The sequence below is a fragment of the Oncorhynchus gorbuscha genome, linkage group LG18 (genome assembly GCF_021184085.1).
Source record: "Oncorhynchus gorbuscha isolate QuinsamMale2020 ecotype Even-year linkage group LG18, OgorEven_v1.0, whole genome shotgun sequence".
NCBI classification, from domain to species: Eukaryota; Metazoa; Chordata; class Actinopteri; order Salmoniformes; family Salmonidae; genus Oncorhynchus; species Oncorhynchus gorbuscha.
The window spans coordinates 69619386-69639574 of NC_060190.1; the positions used below are offsets into that span (position 1 = coordinate 69619386).

Sequence of the window (20189 nt, forward strand, 5' to 3'; positions counted from 1 at the left end):
TACTATGCCTAGTAATAGAATAGGTAATATGCATAGTAATATAATAGGTAGTGTGCCTAGTAATAGAATAGGTACTATGCCTAGTAATAGAATAGGTACTATGCCTAGTAATATAATAGGTGCTATGCCTAGTAATAAAATAGGTACAATGCCTAGTAATATAATAGGTACTATGCCTAGTAGTAGAATAGGTACTATGCCTAGTAGTAGAATAGGTACTATGCCTAGTAATAGAATAGGTACTATGCAGAGTAATAGAAGAGCTACTATGCAGAGTAATAGAATAGGTACTGTGCCTAGTAATATAATAGGTACTATGCCTAGTAATATAATAGGTACTATGCCTAGTAATATAATAGGTACTATGCCTAGTAGTAGAATAGGTACTATGCCTAGTAATAGAATAGGTACTATGCAGAGTAATAGAATAGGTACTATGCCTAGTAATATAATAGGTACTATGCCTAATAATAGAATAGGTACTATGCCTAGTAATATAATAGGTACTATGCATAGTAATAGCCTGATATGTACACGGTATGATATACAGTATAGATAAGGAATGTGCTATGTCAAGTATGTCGGTATTGAAACATATTTATTTGAAATTTTGGGGAATTTTTGGCTATAGTTGCAGCTCTGTCTGGTAATTTGTTTCATGGAAAGAATTGATTCTTGATTTTCTCTGCAGAAACCGTGTTACATCACTCTACTTCATTCCTCTTGCAACGCTGTCCTGATATTGGTGCCAGACAATTTTCTGATCTTAGCAGAACCACTTCAACTCAAAAGCTTGCTAGCACCAAATCGATAGTTCTCTTTCAGTCATCTTTCATCTGCCATATATCAGTTTGCCACAGCAAAAAACTAAAGCTTATGCATCTATGAAATAAATAAAGAACCAGGTTACGGCTGTGATAATTGTGGTAAACTGTGGTAATTGAGTGCCACATGCACCAAAATTGGACAGACACTTCGAAACCTTAGGACTATAAGGTTATATCTGCAAAAACTGTTGCGGCTGGCTTCTGGGTTAAGTGGGCATTGTGTCAAGAAGCAGTGCGGCTTGGCTGAGTTGTGTTTCGCAGGACGTATGGCGTATAATGGTGTATAATATAGGTAGAGAACATTGAACAGAACAATGCTATGTCAATAACTACATTTTTGACAAATATCCAGATAGAACCTTTTAGCCCCAAGTTCTCTAAATATTGCCACAGGTTGGCTGATGCGGTTGGGCTGTGGGTCAGCCCAGGAGCGAGAGAGGGAGTGATATAGTATATCTCTCTCAGGCTGAGGTATGGTGGCCCACACACACACACACACACACTTGGTATTGCCTCTCTTTCCTAGCAAAGCCTCTCATCTCATTGCAGAGTCGGAGCACGCCCACGCACTCCCAAGGCTGGCTCGCTGCCTTCAGAGAAATCCTTTCAGACTAGGAGCAGTAGCACAGCAAGGTCGTGTCCCTCTACCAGGGTGCCACAGAAAGGAGTTAGTGATTCTGGGTCGGCTCTGACCCTGTTAACCTCTGCATGCTCGGGTTTGGCACCAGGCCACATCTCCCTTCATCGTCGATAAAAACATGAACTTCATCCATAGTCAATCTTCATCCATTTTTTCACATGAGAACATCTCCCCCTATGTGTGCCTTGGGAAATGTAGGATCTTTAAGTTGATGAACATTCCCAATTCGTCTGTCCTGAAGTTGCCAACTCAAAACCTGCAAGCTGGAACACATGGATAAAAAACAGGATGTTGTAAATATTTTACAAACTGTTCATTAGAGACACGTGAGAGCATTTTGGATCTCATATGACGTAAGTTTGGTGAATTAAAACCATAAGTTATTGTGGTAATATCACATGGTTATGGCAAAGGACTCAGCCATTGTGTCTGTGTTGCTATGCTGCTTGCTGTGTGTTGCTAAGCTGCATGCTGTTCTCCCCTGTATTAATTAGACAGAGGCATCAAACCCCAGGAAAGGGAGCTGGGACCCGTTCTACCTTCCTGCTCCTCTCCACATTAATCAATATCAGCTGTGTATTTCACTCATTCACAGATAAAAGACTAGTCTACCAGTCACTCACATGCTCGCTCTCTCTTTGATCACTGCGAGCACACAGAGCCCTCCCAGGACATTGATTATTCTTCACTCATACCCCATGTGGTCTGCTTAGCACCTTGAAGACAGGTGCAAAGCCTTCGCCAGCACCACCAGAGGCACCTGGAGAATTCCTGAAACGTTGCACGTTGAGAGGGGATTGCAAAGCCAAAGAAGTTTATGACTTTCTGCTACGTCAACACACTTCCACACAGCCTTAGAAAAAAAACACCCCGTCATATTTCTGGCAAACTGAGCTGTGCAGGCAAGGTATTTAACTCAGACTGTCACTCACATAAATCCTTCACAGCCTTTTCACATGGCAAAGCTCTTCATCAGATATTCATCTTATCTGGATTTTCTCCGCACATTTAGCTATTTTAGCATTTTGTTCACCCCAAGCAATGAGCAAAATGATCATTAATTTGGTTCTCTCAGGCACCTGAATTAGTTGGATGTGTCTATTTTTCCATATGTATTGATTAGTCCTGTACAATACTCATAGAAAGTGAATATTTTCTTTATTTAACTAGGCAAGTCAGTTAAGAACAAATTCTTATTTACAATGACAGCTTACCAGGGAACAGTGGGTTAACTGCCTTGTTCAGGGGCAGAACAATAGATTTTTACCTTGTCAGCTCAGGGATTCGATCCAGCAACTTTTCAGTTACTGGGCCAACTCTCAAAACACTAGGCTACCTGCCACCCTGATTAGGCATGAACGTGCCTCACAATGGGAAAATATAAACAACTAAAGACACATTATCATTTTTAGAGATAGGTTAGTGCTACTGTAGCTAGCAAAATGTGTAGAATCGATTCCTAACTAACTGTAGGCAATTTTAGGTAGCTAGCTAATCCTCTTGCTAAACGTGAGGTGAAACAATTGACCTATTTACTGTTAATTAGCTAGTGCAAATCTCTTTGCTAGCAAACGGGACAATGTCTCCAAAACTGCTGGGTGTCTATAGCAATGTTTACTTTTTGACATTCTTGATGTCTCCACTTTCCAAGCACATTGTAACTTTTTAGATGAAAAAGACAGGGCAGGCTTCCAACTGTCTTGTCATGACATCCATATGAGACCAAGGCTTCAGCCACAGGGAGCAATGCAGATGTCAAGAAGTGTCAAAGAATAACATTCTGGCACACATGATTTACCCACTCACAATAACATGCCTGTTGAGTTTGTATCACTATTCCAGAGCCACTATGCCAGAATTTATGTGGTAAATGTGTAAATGCAGGACTGTTCCATTGACCAGTCTGGTGCACATTCAACAAATCTGATCAAACAAAGTGGATATTTGTCAAATCCATCATGATTTATGTATTGTAACAGGCCCACAATGTTATTTCTTTTGCTGCATAACATTTAGAAGTTGTCATGTTTTGTCATTGATTATCATGCCTTGTCCCTGTTCTTCTCCTTCTATTCGTTTCCCTCTGCTGGTCTTATTAGGTTCTTTCCCTCTTTCTATCCCTCTCTCTCCCCCTCCCTCTCTCACTCTCCCGCTCTCTCTTCTCTCTATCGTTCCGTTCCTGCTCCCAGCTGTTCCTATTCCCCTAATCAATCATTTAGTCTTCCCACACCTGTTCCCGATCCTTTTCCCTGATTAGAGTCCCTATTTCTCTCCTTGTTATTCGTTTCTGCCCTGTCGGTTCCTTGTCTAGAATTCACCGTGCTGTGTTTGTGTATCGCCCTGTCGTGTCGTGTTTTCCTCAGATGCTGCGTGGTGAGCAGGTGTCTGAGTCTGTTTGGTTCAAGTGCCTTCCCGAGGCAACCTGCTGTTCACCTGCTGTTCAAGATCGAGTCTCCAGTTTGTCCTCGTCTTTTCGAGTGAAAGTTGTGTTTTTTGATTGTATTTACTTTACTGGATTAAAGACTCTGTTTTCGCCAAGTCGCTTTTGGGTCCTCTTTCACCTGCATGACAGAAGGAACCGACCAAGGAATGGACCCAGCGACTTCAGACGCTCGTTACACTGCCGTCGAGATCCAAGGAGCCATGCTCGGCAGACACGAGCAGGAATTGTCTGCTGCTCCCCATGCCGTGGAGAACCTGGCCGCTCAGGTTTCCGACCTCTCTGGACAGTTCCAGAGTCTTCGTCTCGTGCCACCTGTTACTTCCTGGCCTGCCGAGCCTCCAGAACCTAGGGTTAATAACCCACCTTGCTATTCCGGGCAGCCCACTGAGTGCCGCTCCTTTCTCACGCAGTGTGAGATTGTGTTCTCTCTCCAACCCAACACATACTCTAGAGAGAGAGCTCGGGTTGCTTACGTCATTTCACTCCTTACTGGCCGGGCTCGAGAATGGGGCACAGCTATCTGGGAGGCAAGGGCTGATTGCTCTAACATGTACCAGAACTTTAAAGAGGAGATGATTCGGGTTTTTGACCGTTCAGTTTTTGGTAGGGAGGCTTCTAGGGCCCTGGCTTTCCTATGCCAAGGTGAACGGTCCATAACGGATTATTCTATTGAGTTTCGCACTCTTGCTGCCTCTAGTGAGTGGAACGAGCCGGCGCTGCTCGCTCGTTTTCTGGAGGGACTCCACGCAGTGGTTAAGGATGAGATTCTCTCCCGGGAGGTTCCTTCAGATGTGGACTCTTTGATTGCTCTCGCCATCCGCATAGAACGACGGGTAGATCTTCGTCACCGGGCTCGTGGAAGAGAGCTCGCATCAACGGTGTTTCCCTGCTCCGCATCGCAACCATCTCCCTCCTCTGGCTCAGAGACTGAGCCCATGCAGCTGGGAGGGATTCGCATCTCGACTAAGGAGAGGGAACGGAGGATCACCAACCGCCTGTGCCTCTATTGCGGAGTTGCTGGACATTTTGTTAATTCATGTCCAGTAAAAGCCAGAGCTCATCTGTAAGCGGAGGGCTACAGGTGAGCGCAACTACTCAAGTCTCTCCATCAAAATCCTGTACTACTTTGTCGGTCCATCTACGCTGGACCGGTTCGGGTGCTACATGTAGTGCCTTGATAGACTCTGGGGCTGAGGGTTGTTTCATGGACGAAGCATGGGTTCGGAAACATGACATTCCTTTCAGAGAGTTAGAGAAGCCTACGCCCATGTTCGCCTTAGATGGTAGTCATCTTCCCAGTATCAGATTTGAGACACTACCTTTAACCCTCACAGTATCTGGTAACCACAGTGAGACTATTTCTTTTTTGATTTTTCGTTCACCGTTTACACCTGTTGTTTTGGGTCATCCCTGGCTAGTATGTCATAATCCTTCTATTAATTGGTCTAGTAATTCTATCCTATCCTGGAACGTTTCTTGTCATGTGAAGTGTTTAATGTCTGCCATCCCTCCCGTTTCTTCTGTTCCTACTTCTCAGGAGGAACCTGGCGATTTGACAGGAGTGCCGGAGGAATATCATGATCTGCGCACGGTCTTCAGTCGGTCCCGAGCCAACTCCCTTCCTCCTCACCGGTCGTATGATTGTAGTATTGATCTCCTTCCGGGGACCACTCCTCCTCGGGGTAGACTATACTCTCTGTCGGCTCCCGAACGTAAGGCTCTCGAGGATTATTTGTCTGTGTCTCTTGACGCCGGTACCATAGTGCCTTCTTCCTCTCCGGCCGGGGCGGGGTTCTTTTTGTTAAGAAGAAGGACGGTACTCTGCGCCCCTGCGTGGATTATCGAGGGCTGAATGACATAACGGTTAAGAATCGTTATCCGCTTCCCCTTATGTCATCAGCCTTCGAGATTCTGCAGGGAGCCAGGTGCTTTACTAAGTTGGACCTTCGTAACGCTTACCATCTCGTGCGCATCAGAGAGGGGGACGAGTGGAAAACGGCGTTTAACACTCCGTTAGGGCATTTTGAGTACCGGGTTCTGCCGTTTGGTCTCGCCAATGCGCCAGCTGTTTTTCAGGCATTAGTTAATGATGTTCTGAGAGACATGCTGAACATCTTTGTTTTTGTCTATCTTGACGATATCCTGATTTTTTCTCCGTCACTCGAGATTCATGTTCAGCACGTTCGACGTGTTCTACAGCGCCTTTTAGAGAATTGTCTCTACGTAAAGGCTGAGAAGTGCTCTTTTCATGTCTCCTCCGTTACTTTTCTCGGTTCCGTTATTTCCGCTGAAGGCATTCAGATGGATTCCGCTAAGGTCCAAGCTGTCAGTGATTGGCCCGTTCCAAGGTCACGTGTCGAGTTGCAGCGCTTTTTAGGTTTCGCTAATTTCTATCGGCGTTTCATTCGTAATTTCGGTCAAGTTGCTGCCCCTCTCACAGCTCTTACTTCTGTCAAGACGTGTTTTAAGTGGTCCGGTTCCGCCCAGGGAGCTTTTGATCTTCTAAAAGAACGTTTTACGTCCGCTCCTATCCTCGTTACTCCTGACGTCACTAGACAATTCATTGTCGAGGTTGACGCTTCAGAGGTAGGCGTGGGAGCCATTCTATCCCAGCGCTTCCAGTCTGACGATAAGGTTCATCCTTGCGCTTATTTTTCTCATCGCCTGTCGCCATCTGAGCGCAACTATGATGTGGGTAACCGTGAACTGCTCGCCATCCGCTTAGCCCTAGGCGAATGGCGACAGTGGTTGGAGGGGGCGACCGTTCCTTTTGTCGTTTGGACAGACCATAAGAACCTTGAGTACATCCGTTCTGCCAAACGACTTAATGCCCGTCATTCTCGTTGGGCGTTGTTTTTCGCTCGTTTCGAGTTTGTGATTTCTTACCGTCCGGGTAGCAAGAACACCAAGCCTGATGCCTTATCCCGTCTGTTTAGTTCTTCTGTGGCTTCTACTGATCCCGAGGGGATTCTTCCTTATGGGCGTGTTGTCGGGTTAACAGTCTGGGGAATTGAAAGACAGGTTAAGCAAGCACTCACGCACACTGCGTTTGTCCTAGTAACCTCCTTTTCGTTCCTGTTTCCACTCGTCTGGCTGTTCTTCAGTGGGCTCACTCTGCCAAGTTAGCTGGTCATCCCGGTGTTCGAGGCACTCTTGCGTCTATTCGCCAGCGCTTTTGGTGACCGACTCAGGAGCGTGACACGCGCCGTTTCGTGGCTGCTTGTTCGGACTGCGCGCAGACTAAGTCGGGTAACTCTCCTCCTGCCGGTCGTCTCAGACCGCTCCCCATTCCTTCTCGACCATGGTCTCACATCGCCCTAGACTTCATTACCGGTCTGCCTTTGTCTGCGGGGAAGACTGTGATTCTTACGGTTGTCGATAGGTTCTCTAAGGCGGCACATTTCATTCCCCTCGCTAAACTTCCTTCCGCTAAGGAGACGGCACAAATCATTATCGAGAATGTATTCAGAATTCATGGCCTCCCGTTAGACGCCGTTTCAGACAGAGGCCCGCAATTCACGTCACAGTTTTGGAGGGAGTTCTGTCGTTTGATTGGTGCGTCCGTCAGTCTCTCTTCCGGGTTTCATCCCCAGTCTAACGGTCAAGCAGAGAGGGCCAATCAGACGATTGGTCGCATACTACGCAGCCTTTCTTTCAGAAACCCTGCGTCTTGGGCAGAACAGCTCCCCTGGGCAGAATACGCTCACATTCGCTTCCTTCGTCTGCTACCGGGTTATCTCCGTTTCAGCGTAGTCTGGGTTACCAGCCTCCTCTGTTCTCATCCCAGCTTGCCGAGTCCAGCGTTCCCTCCGCTCAAGCGTTTGTCCAACGTTGTGAGCGCACCTGGAGGAGGGTGAGGTCTGCACTTTGCCGTTACAGGGCACAGACTGTGAGAGCCGCCAATAAACGCAGGATTAAGAGTCCAAGGTATTGTTGCGGCCAGAGAGTGTGGCTTTCCACTCGCAACCTTCCTCTTACGACAGCTTCTCGTAAGTTGACTCCGCGGTTCATTGGTCCGTTCCGTGTCTCCCAGGTCGTCAATCCTGTCGCTGTGCGACTGCTTCTTCCGCGACATCTTCGTCGCGTCCATCCTGTCTTCCATGTCTCCTGTGTCAAGCCCTTTCTTCGCACTCCCGTTCGTCTTCCCTCCCCCCTCCCGTCCTTGTCGAGAGCGCACCTATTTACAAGGTACATAAGATCATGGACATGCGTTCTCGGGGACGGGGTCACCAATACTTAGTGGATTGGGAGGGTTACGGTCCTGAGGAGAGGAGTTGGGTTCCGTCTCGGGACGTGCTGGACCGTTCACTCATTGATGATTTCCTCCGTTGCCGCCAGGATTCCTCCTCGAGTGCGCCAGGAGGCGCTCGGTGAGTGGGGGGTAATGTCATGTTTTGTCATTGATTATCATGCCTTGTCCCTGTTCTTCTCCTTCTATTCGTTTCCCTCTGCTGGTCTTATTAGGTTCTTTCCCTCTTTCTATCCCTCTCTCTCCCCCTCCCTCTCTCACTCTCCCGCTCTCTCTTCTCTCTATCGTTCCGTTCCTGCTCCCAGCTGTTCCTATTCCCCTAATCAATCATTTAGTCTTCCCACACCTGTTCCCGATCCTTTTCCCTGATTAGAGTCCCTATTTCTCTCCTTGTTATTCGTTTCTGCCCTGTCGGTTCCTTGTCTAGAATTCACCGTGCTGTGTTTGTGTATCGCCCTGTCGTGTCGTGTTTTCCTCAGATGCTGCGTGGTGAGCAGGTGTCTGAGTCTGTTTGGTTCAAGTGCCTTCCCGAGGCAACCTGCTGTTCACCTGCTGTTCAAGATCGAGTCTCCAGTTTGTCCTCGTCTTTTCGAGTGAAAGTTGTGTTTTTTGATTGTATTTACTTTACTGGATTAAAGACTCTGTTTTCGCCAAGTCGCTTTTGGGTCCTCTTTCACCTGCATGACAGAAGTTGTCTCTTTTCAGGTTTAGAGGAAGTTAAAGTATATACAAACTCCTGTTTGTATACATAAATTGTTGGTGGTAGTCAAAGTATTTTTTTACTGTAGGGCAGTTGATTGGTGATGATGACATTAAAACCTGTTAGGGATGTCGAGAATCTAAGTAGCTTTTCGCAGCTTTTTGTTAAAAATCGCGCAACATTTCAGCGCCCTGCTGCTCATGCCAGGAATATAGTATATGCATATGATTTGTATGTGTGGATAGAAAACACTCAGCCATTTATAAAACTGGTTAAATCACTGCTGTGACTATAACAGAACGTGCGTTTCATCGAAAAGTGCAAGAAAATCTGATCACTGAAAATGGAAATAAATATCCATGCGCCACTTCCAGGAATTGTTAAAGAAGAACCGAATTAAACGAGGCCGAGGTTGCAGTACCTACAGCTTCCACACGATGTCTAGAGTCTTGTCATTTGCTTCGGCTTTGATTCTTGGTCAAACCGAATCAAGGGAACCGATTCCCTCCGGTCTCCGACCTGATGTTTTGGTTGAGAAATATCCGGACATTTTTTCCAGACGGACACCTATAGAATTTACATTGCCTCCTGATGAATTTTATCGCTTATTGGCGTGTACTAATACCTAAAGTTGCATTACAAAAGTATTTCGAAGTGTTTTGTGAAAGTTTATCGTCGACTTTTTTAATTTAAAAAAATGACGTTACGTTATGAAACGCTATTTTTTCCGTTTATCACACAGTCTTCATAGATCGATATCTTGGCTATATATGGACCGATTTAATCGAAAAAAAGACCCAATACTGATTATGGGACATCTAGGAGTGCCAACAAAGAAGATGGTCAAAGGTAATGAATGTTTTATATTTTATTTCTGCGTTCTGAGTAGCCCCCGGCTATCGCAAAATCTGTCGTTAGGCGACGGTGCAGTATTTGGAGGATACATGCTATCAGATAATAGCTTCTCATGCTTTCGCCGAAAAGCATTTTACAAATCTGACTCTGTCACTAGATTCACAACGAGTGTAGCTTTAATTCAGTATATTGTATGTGCATTTTAATGAAAGTTTGAGTTTTATCAAAAACTATACGTGGCGCACTTGAAATTTCCGCTGATATATGTTCCCACCACGGGGCCACTGCCCTAACTTAACAAATGTTGGGGTTGACAACCATACAAATTTTATATGCTGATTTTTACCTCATCATAGTGTGAAATACACATATAAATAATAGCCTAAATACAGGCTAATTTTGTTGGGGGGCAAAGAGGAGAATAGGGATCTTTCCCCATTGGCCCTTTCCCTCACACGTTTCCATGGCAATTCCATTGTTTTGGTCAGTCCGATTGACCTCTTTACTCCATCTACGCCTCAAGACCAATCTATCTCAGTGTGTAACGCCCATGCATGGATGAGTTGATGAGTCAATGAGCTGATGAGTCAAGGTCGATGTCCCAGTTCCCCAACCCTTCCTCCTCCAGGTCCTTCTAGTGAATGAAGTCATCAAGCAAGCTAAGTTCAACATTTAAAGACAATGTGACTGAGACTGACACAAAGCCTGTCCTTCAGTTTGCAATTTATATCTCTCCAATCCCTACTCAGATCGTTCAGCTTATTGCTGACTTGTCATAGTGGAAATTACAAACTTTAGAAGCCTTTTTAAACCTTGAATGGACTACTATTTGCATGTATTGCTGCAGAGGAAAAGTATCTGTGACAATAGTCATCAAATTAAGATAAAGATCTGTAGCTATATCCTTGGATTTCTGAAAGGGGTTTTTCTTCTCCCAGATCTTTTCTTCACACGGAGACAGTTCATCCATGAAAAAGCAAAGGAGCAGATAGTGGCACTGAGAGGATGTGACTGGCATTAGTCTTCTGTTTAGACTGATGATATTGATCTGTTGAAATCTTATTTTGCCATATTTTTCCCAATAGATACCTAAGACATGTCTGCTTACTGACCTTACACCGTTGCTGATTTTTGAATTACTGGCCTGGGTGAGGAGAGATGGCCTCTAATCCACTTGTAGTTAGTTTCCAGTTGGATGCCTTGCTACACTCCCAGAAACAGCAGTGCTAGCCTAACGACTTAAAATCCAAACAGTACCTAATAGAAAACAAAAGGGAAGGAAGTTCTTCTGTTCGTGCAGCCTTTGACAGTTTTGTAGTATATTGCAAGAATTTGATTGCTGTTCCATGTAGCAGTGTGATTAAACAAACACACATTTACAAGGTATTCCGTTTGTTGGCTTCTACTGAAAGCCAATTAGAACAAGACTATGAATTATGTTCGCTTCATGAATTTTAAGGATGTACACTTGCTACATGTGAATTGAATGTATGTGAATGCCTATTATATGATACAGTATGTTGTGTTCCTTCATACACTGTATTTATGTCAGTAACTGCATTTTATAATTGAATGACTGTCCAAACCCAAGACAAAAAAAAACATGATTTGAGGGGATTTTCACAAAATGTAATCCATAGAATCGTCCTTTGGAGGAAGGATGTTTACATATATTTGACATGTGTATCTAAAAGCATACCTGAGTAATAATTCATCAAAGTTGGCATATTTATTACATTTTGGCCTTACCCAGGCCTCTTAAGACTCATTATATATGAACATATAACAACAGAAATCACAATAGGAATAATTTGATTTTAAACACGTAGGTAATAATGAGAATATATTAGCATTTTGCTGTTAATTGCATTTCAGACCATTATCATACCACTAGCCTTATGTCACATACAGCTGGATTCTTAGAACACCTAGAGAGAAGGTATTGAGCTCCATGTCAAGATTGAACGCCTGGGGTGAATTTGTGACGATCAAACAATCTCCAGGACACTAAGACAGAACACACCAGGACACATCTGGATAGCATATGGCATTAATCCTGGAAGTAGAAATGGTTAACCACACAGACCTGCTACTACTCTGTTCTGTTGCCATCTCCAGGTGGGAGGACAGGCAAACGGTCTACTCAGCCAAAACACAAGGCCCAAATAATACCTCATCGTCATCATTTTTAATCTAGCTCATGTTGTACCTATAGCTTTCGATGGTGTACAAAATGTCATCATGTATCATAAGCCAAGGGCCACATCATTCTATGATAAGGACAGAGGGTTTTCCTGGTTCAGTCACATGGTCAGGAAAACAGCTGTTTCTACCTGTGAAACTTAACCATTTTCTAAAGATAGTTGAGATCAGTAGAGATGCAATGTGGGCCTGTAACCCGAAAGTTTGAATCCCTGAATGGTTTGAATCCCTGACCTGACAAGGTAAAAATCTGTCATTCTGCCCCTGAACAAGGCAGTTAACTCACTGTTCCCCTGTAAACCGTAATTGTAATTAAGAATTTGTTCTTAACTGACTTGCCTAGTTAAATAAAGGTAGAAAAGAAAAGGAAAGGAGAATTGTCTTACTTGTACATTTCTTCAGCCCGGACCCTTTCTTCAAAGCGTGTCGGCTCAACTTGCAGGCGAAGTTGTTCTCCCAGAACTCAGCAAACCAGATATTCCTCCTGTTGTTCTCCAGTGTGCGGCTGATGAAGTAACGATCAAACCCTGGAAGAGATCGATCACATCATTGTCATCATCAGTGCACTCACTCTGGCAACAGTGTCCTTGTCAATCCAGTTATGGACATGTGGTGGAATGTAATGGAGCATTGGGGTAACATTTCTTTCTATTTCTTTAACAATGAGTGTATTGATAATGGCTGATTGTGTTATAGACCAGAGTTGTGGCTTGGTTGGCAGACTGAGTAGATCATGACAGAGGTCGGGACAAGGGGACTGATGCTAGCACAGGACAGTAAATGCTTTATATTTTACAACAGTTTATCGGGCTTGGAAGTGTCCTGTGTTAAAATTAACAAGATCTGGTGAGACTTGTTAACAGAGATATCTCTATGGCGGTATTTACACAAGAAACCCAATTTTGACATTTTTCCCAATTATTAGCAAAAGATCTGATTGGTCAAAAAACAAAATGAGTGAAGAAAAGATCAGAATTGAGATGCCTATGTACGCTGCCAGCTGCTGGCACAATAACGCACTACTGATCCATGTCAACGTCTCGTCTGTAAAATAAACATAATGCTAAATCCATTATTCTGTAATCTACAACAATTGAATTTATCTCAGTCCCTTTATCCTTGTACATTTAGGGAAAGCTACACAAGATCTACCAATCAATCAAATCAATCAAAGCCAATCTAAAAGTTCATAGCAGCAACCTAAAAGCTTTCCTTGTTCACCTTGCATTCCCCCAACAATGAATTAATTAATCAAGCAAGCAATCATTCAATCAATCAATCAATCAACCAAATCAATCTGCCAATCTAAAAGTTTTCCCCAGCAACCTTAAAGATGTCTCTGTTCCCCCTCACCTCTGATGGACTGACGTTTGGGCAGGATGGTGACTGCTCCCTCTGCCATCTCCTCCTGGTGTAACACTGGAGAGATCTTTGAGCCCCAGCTGTCTGAGCCCACCCAGATGAAATGGCCAGTCTGGTTGGCCTTCTTGGCTGCTTGGAGTAGCCGCCTGGTACAAGTGGATAAACACATTTAGCTACCAGTAATACATGTGATATTATGGTAACACTTTCTATGAACCAACTGTTAGGGCTGTACTGCGTTAAGAACTACACAAACAACAATGACTTATATAGTACACTGCGTTCATGATTCAACATGAATTCACTCATTCTTACATCTGTCCTATCCATAGTGAAGGTGAAAAGGTGAAAACTCATTTGGATCCCATTGTATTTGTCTGGCTGGTCTGATTAATACAGAATGTGATGTGTATGTATGGTCTGGTTGTGTTGTGTGCCCAGAGAAATCATCATCATTTTTTTACCAGAAAAAGGTTTTTGTTTTTTCTAAAGCAGGTTTATGACAACATTAGTCATCCAAATCTTATTGCACAGTGGCTGGTAACATTGACTGACGTAAGGACAATGAAAGGCTAAACGATTAAGATAATGTCCAAGTTTATCCTGTTGTCACTAAGATAATGTGTGGAAGCATATTAACATGAGTTACCAACAGAGAAGCTAAAAGGGGGAATTATGACAACCAAGGCACAATGCATAATTTAAATGTCAAGCTTTTTATTTCTGCCGATTGACTCTTCTCCCTTTGATTGATAATATTTCATGCTGCATATTTCTTATAATGAACATTTGTATGATTTTAGTATATCTCATATTCAACTTGTCAATGCTACGATGATAATACCCTTACCTGATATCATCCTCATTGGCGAAAATAATGACCACCCTTGCATTTGGGTTTTCTCTTAGTCTGCGAATGACCTTATCAAACTCTCCCTGTTTCGGCTCCCGGGGAATCTTGACCGACTGAGAGATGCACACACCTCCTACAACAGAGAGAAAGAAAACACAAAGCAGTTGAGTGGCAGGTTAAGTGCTGGATTGGAAGGTTTTCATTTTCACAGAAGCTCAACTTGACTCAGTACACTCTTAGAAAAGAAGGTGCTATCTAGAACCTAAAAGGGTTCTTCGGCTGTCCCCATAGGATAACCCTTTGAAGAACCCTTTTGGGTTCTATTTAGGACCATTTCCAAAGAGGGCTCTACCTGGAACCAAATATGTTTAGCCTATGGGGAGAGCCAAAAAGTTTTTTTTTCTTAGTGTAGATCACCAGTAAGTGCAGAACTCTCAACAACATTGTTCTCTCTCAGGTTTGTGACTGTATGAATTCTTCGGCTTCACTAAATCCACCTGCTGTGAAAACATTTGCATCTGATGCTCAGTTACTGCCCAGTGGGGGGCAGAGAGGAAATCTGACACATAGGACTTCACTTGATCCATGTTCATTTTGAAGATACCCTTACCAAGGACATCTTTAATCAACACACTTAAACCACGGGGAGGAGAACAGCTTCAAATGAAATATGGAAATTAGAGACCCACTATACCAAAGCAGAAATACACACAAGGTGATGATGAAAGCAATGACAGACGTCACATATTAAAACAATATTTGCAAGTAGTAAATGTTATGGTAATTAGATAGCGGTAGGACAATAGGGTTGGAATCGGTGGCGTGTATTCATGGATGCCAAAACACCCCCCAAGGGAGGCCAGCTTGGATTTGCCTTCACAACAACCAAATCATCTCCTAAGCAAAACTTCACCATTGTCCGAAAAATGTGTCTAGATATCGACCCTTCCCTAAACCATGGCTGGAGATGGGTATTAGAACTTGCGGTTTTGACTTAATTCTCTGTACAGGCCAAGGATTCAGACGTCGATTCTGATCTAACCATAAATTCATATGTTGCGCCACTGGCCTGAGGTGATAGAGGTTCAATATGTAGCCTGGATGTAGCCTAGTAGGCTCACACTAGCTAGCTAACTTAGCTGGTTCATTGTTGCCCATGCGAGGATGTCAGGCTAGCAAGTATTTTAGCTAGGTTGCCTAAGAAAACTAAAACTAAAAGCGTACAGAGCAATAGACCGTTTTGCCAACATGAAAGAGAATGGGACGGCATTGGTGTTCAACTATTCTTCAAGTGTGTGCGCATGCACGCATACACACAGAGACAGACAGAAATCAGTATCATGGACAACCACAAGATATTTAGCATCATTGATTGGACTAAATAGTTTTGGGCATCTTACATTTTTTTTGTACTGTGTATTAAACCAAGCATATATAGCCTTGTTGATTCGATTATGTTTAAATGTATACATTGAAATGGTGTAGCGGAGGCAGTGCTCCTGTTGTCTTTTTGCTGACTTGGGGTAACTCTCTGTGGTTCTAAATCAGTAGTTGTTTAGTAAACTGTCGAAAACATTAACTGACCATGCTGTAGGTGATATAACTGTTTGTGACATGCAATATTTGCTTTGTGAACCTCACCGGACAGATGTTGTTCTCCGGTTTTGTGATGAAACAAACATATGCATAGTTGAATTCATTCCGCCACCATGAGACTGTTGTCTGTTTGTTGTCATAGCCTTATTGTATATCATGGTAGCATAAGAACAAATAAATGGGTTATAGAACAAACAATGCAATTATCACAACGTAGGTTGTAATATGACTTTTTTACTGGCTTGGCTTCCCCAGTGATTTTACTCACGCACCGCTACAAGCTACCAAACGCCCTAACAAAAGAAGCTATTTGGACATAAATGATGGACATTATTGAACAAAACAAATATTTATTGTGGAATTGTGAGTCCTGGGAGAGCATTCTGATGAAGATCATCAAATGTAAATTAATATTTATTATGCACTTTATGACTAATGTTGACTACCCAATATAGAGGATATCTTTTTGGCTGCTTTGTTGTCTGAACGCTGTACTCAGAGTATTGCACGGTTTGTTTTTGAAATCTGACACAGCGGTTGCATTAAGGACAAGTATATCTCTAATTCCATGTATAACACTTGTATTTTAATCAACATTTATAATGAGTATTTCTGTAAATAGATGTGGCTCTCTGCACAATCACCGCATGTTTTAGAACTACTGAAAATAACGCGCCAACGTAAAATTTGATTTGTTTATATAAATATGCACTTTATCGAACAAAACACATGTATTGTGTAACATGAAGTCCTATGAGTGTCATCTGGTGAAGATCATCAAAGGTTAGTGATTCATTTTATCTCTATTTGTGCTTTTTGTGACTCTCTTTTGCTGGAAAAATGGCTGTGTTTTTCTGTGAGTTGGTGGTGACCTAACATAATCGATTGTGGTGCTTTCGCTGGATTAACGAGAATTTTATATTTAAAATGATGTACAATACTTGTATGCTTGAGGAATTGTAATTATGAGATTTTTGTTGTTTTGAATTTGGCGCCCTACACTTTCACTGGCTGTTGGCGAGGTGGGACGCTACCGTCCCACATATCCCAGAGAGGTTTTAAGATAATGCCAGGTGCAGATGAGACAGGATGAACCAAAAGTTGCTTATGATGCTCTTTGATCTGCCTGAGAGGGGTGGATCTAAGCATTCTTAGTGTCCTATACAAGATGTCTGTTGCTCTCTACAACACAACTTAGAGTGTGAGGTTGACAGTTTCATTATTTCAATAATTAATTGATATTAAATAAAGATGATTGTTTGAAGAAATGACCAAGTCTCTCTCAGTACTGAATTTCCACAACATTAGTCAGTATGTGTTACACCTGTGCTGGATCCAGTTGTTGTTAATAGTCAACTTTCAGTGGATGAGTATCTTTCAGAACCCCTCCTATAATCCCACCTGTTTTGTTTGATTGTTGTCAGTGACTCTTTGTTCCCCCTTCTGTTTGAGCGACAATATTTGGATTTCTTGCTGGGGAACGTAACAGTTACGCTAACTGACTGACATTATTATGAAATGTAAAAGATCTCCTAAACCTGTGTTAATCTCAGACCTTATTTCTGGTGTTTATCCCAAAACCCTATACTTTCCCCTTTTATTTTCCCCATAGGAATGGCTAAACGAATCAGAAGTATGTCAGGATTTGGCCAGGGTTGTTCCAGTTTTTGGTCACTAGATGCCCCCATTGTGCCTTTTGACCTTTTGTTTTCCCTTGATCCCCATTATTATTTGCACCTGTGCCTCGTTTCCCCTGATTGTATTTAAACCCTTTATTTTACTCAGTTCTTTGCTCTGTGTTTGTATGTTAGCACCCAGCCCTAGTACTCTGTGAACTCTTGTTGATCCCGGTGGACTCTCTTGTGGAATTCTGTTTTTTGTTCTTGTTTGTTTGTTTTTGAGTATCTTTTGAGGCTTTTTGTGCTATACCTTCCACCTTGTGGATTTACCTTTTTGTCTTGGAGGATTACCTTTGTTCTTGTGGAATTCCTTTTGAGGTTGTGGAGTTACATGTTTTCCTGAAGAACTTCACTTTTTACTTCATTAAATACACCGTCTCAAGTACTGCTGTGTCTGCCTCATCTTCTGGGTTCTGCTGACTATTCGTGGCTCAGTTGGTTTAGTGACTGTTTCTCACTCCGGAGACCCGGGTTCGTAACCGGGTCCTGACAAAGTAACTAATTTACGTTATTTAGGACTAAAATATGGTGAGATCTATTAATCACAGGGGAATTTCCTCACCAAGAAAATGGGAATTAGAATTGAATTGAAAATAGAATATCATGCATGTCAAAGTAGTTTGTGCACCGAGCAACCTACTGTTAAGATATTCTATTACACAGAATCATTCTCATTCCCACTGAAATGCACTGCTGTGAGCAACTGCTTATGTTTTCATTCCATTTTCAGGACTCCAGAATTGCTTTGTGTATAATGTCACCCTTTTTTCCAGCACATAATGATCTACAGTTCTAATTGCATACAGTGAAACTACTGTTTCTTATTCTCAAAATGTTTGTTGTCAGCAGCTGAAGTAAACAGTGAAAAGACATGGGCTTAAATGAGGGCCTTCAGAAAGAATTCACATGTTTGTGTAACAGCCTGAATTTTAAATGGATGAACTTTACATTTTGTGGCCTACACACAATACCCCATAATGTCCCCATGAAGTGGAATTGTGTTTTTACAAATTAATTAAAAATGAAAAAATGAAATGTCTTGAGTCAATAAGTATTCAACCCATTGGTTATGGCAAGCCTAAATATGTTCAGGAGTACAAATGTGTTTAACAAGTCACATAAATACGTATCATGGACTCTGTGTGCAATAATAGTGTTTAACATGATTTTGGAATAACTACCTCATCTCTGTACCCCACACAGTACATACAATTATCTGTAAGGTTCCTCAGTTGAGCAGTGAATTTCAAACACTGATTCAACCACAAAGACCAGGGAGTTATTCCAGTGCCTCACAAGGAAGGGCACCTATTAGTAGATGGGTAAACATAAAAAATTTGACATTTTAATATCCTTTGAGCAGGGTGAAATTATTAATTACACTTTGGATGGTGTATCCATACACCCAGTTACTACAAGGATATTAACTAAGCTGCCTGCCATCCAGGACCTCTACACCAGGCGGTGTCAGAGGAAGGCCCTAAACATTGTCAAAGACCCCAGCCACCCCAGTCATAGACTGTTCTCTCTACTACCGCATGTCAAGCGTTAACGGAGTGCCAAGTCTAGGACAAAAAGGCTTCTCAACAGTTTTAACCCCCAAGCCATAAGACTCCTGAACAGGTAATCAAATGGCTACCCGGACTATTTGCATTGTGCGCCCCCCCAACCTCTCTTTTAGACTGCTGCTCTCTGTTTATCATATATGCCTAGTAACTTTAACTATACATTCATGTACATACTACCTAAATTGGCCCGGCCAACCAGCGCTCCCGCACATTGGATACCCGGGCTATCTGCATTGTGTCCCGCCACCCGCCACCCACCACCCGCTAACCCCTCTTTTATGCTACTCCTACTCTCTGTTCATCATATATGCATAGTCACTTTAACCATATCTATATGTACATACTACCTCAATCAGCCTGACTAACCGGTGTCTGTATGTAGCCTCGCTACTTTTATAGCCTCACTACTGTATGTAGCGTCGCTACTTCTATAGCCTAGCTACTGTATACAGCCTCACTACTGTATGTAGCCTCACTACTTCTATAGCCTAGCTACTGTATACAGCCTCACTACTGTATGTAGCCTCACTACTTCTATAGCCTAGCTGCTGTATACAGCCTCACTACTGTATGTAGCCTCGCTACTTTTATAGCCTCGCTACTGTTTTTTCACTCTCTTTTTACTGTTGTTTTTATTTCTTTACCTACCTCTTGTTCTACTAATACCTTTTTTGCACTATTGGTTAGAGCCTGTAAGTAAGCATTTCACTGTAAATAAACTTTGATTTGATTTGAACTCCGTTGCTAGAGAGGAAGGCAACCAATCAGGGATTTCACTTTGAGGCAAATCGGTACTTTAATAAAACAGTTAGAGTTTAATGATTATAGCGGGCAAGAACTCTATAAACAAAGGGGCTGGAAGACAGGACCCCAACATCTGATAATGGTGATGAGTATAAAATAAAATATTTTTAAGGTCCAAGCAATGGTTTAATAGCTGTCATAGGAAACTGAGCATGGATCAACAACACTGTAGTTACTCCATAACACTAGCCTTAATGACAGAGTGAAGAGAAGGAAGCCTGTAAAGAATAAACATATTCCAAAACATGCATCATGTTTGCGATAAGGCACAAAAGTAAATCTGCAAAAAAATTGGCGAAGAAATCAGCTTTATGTCCTGAATACAAAGCATTATGTTTGGGGCTGCATCATGTTATGGGTATGCCTGTCATCAGCAAGGAGTAAGTCATTTTTTGGTTGATAACAACAAAC

General features: G+C 42.6%; 1 protein-coding gene across 3 annotated transcripts in view; it reads right to left on the bottom strand.

The window, feature by feature from the left end:
* The window catches only part of LOC124003931 (metabotropic glutamate receptor 4-like), a 310526-nt gene that overhangs the window by 69375 nt on the left and 220962 nt on the right, over positions 1-20189 (bottom strand). For all 3 annotated transcript variants that reach the window (XR_006833296.1, XM_046312584.1, XM_046312583.1), the window contains exons 4-6: positions 14129-14264; positions 13270-13424; positions 12303-12443 (exon numbers count right to left, since the gene is read on the bottom strand). Coding sequence is in view for 2 of the 3 variants with exons in the window: in XM_046312584.1 (XP_046168540.1) it covers positions 12303-12443; positions 13270-13424; positions 14129-14264 (432 nt within the window). In the remaining variant the exon portion in view is untranslated. The remainder of the gene's footprint in view (positions 1-12302; positions 12444-13269; positions 13425-14128; positions 14265-20189) is intronic.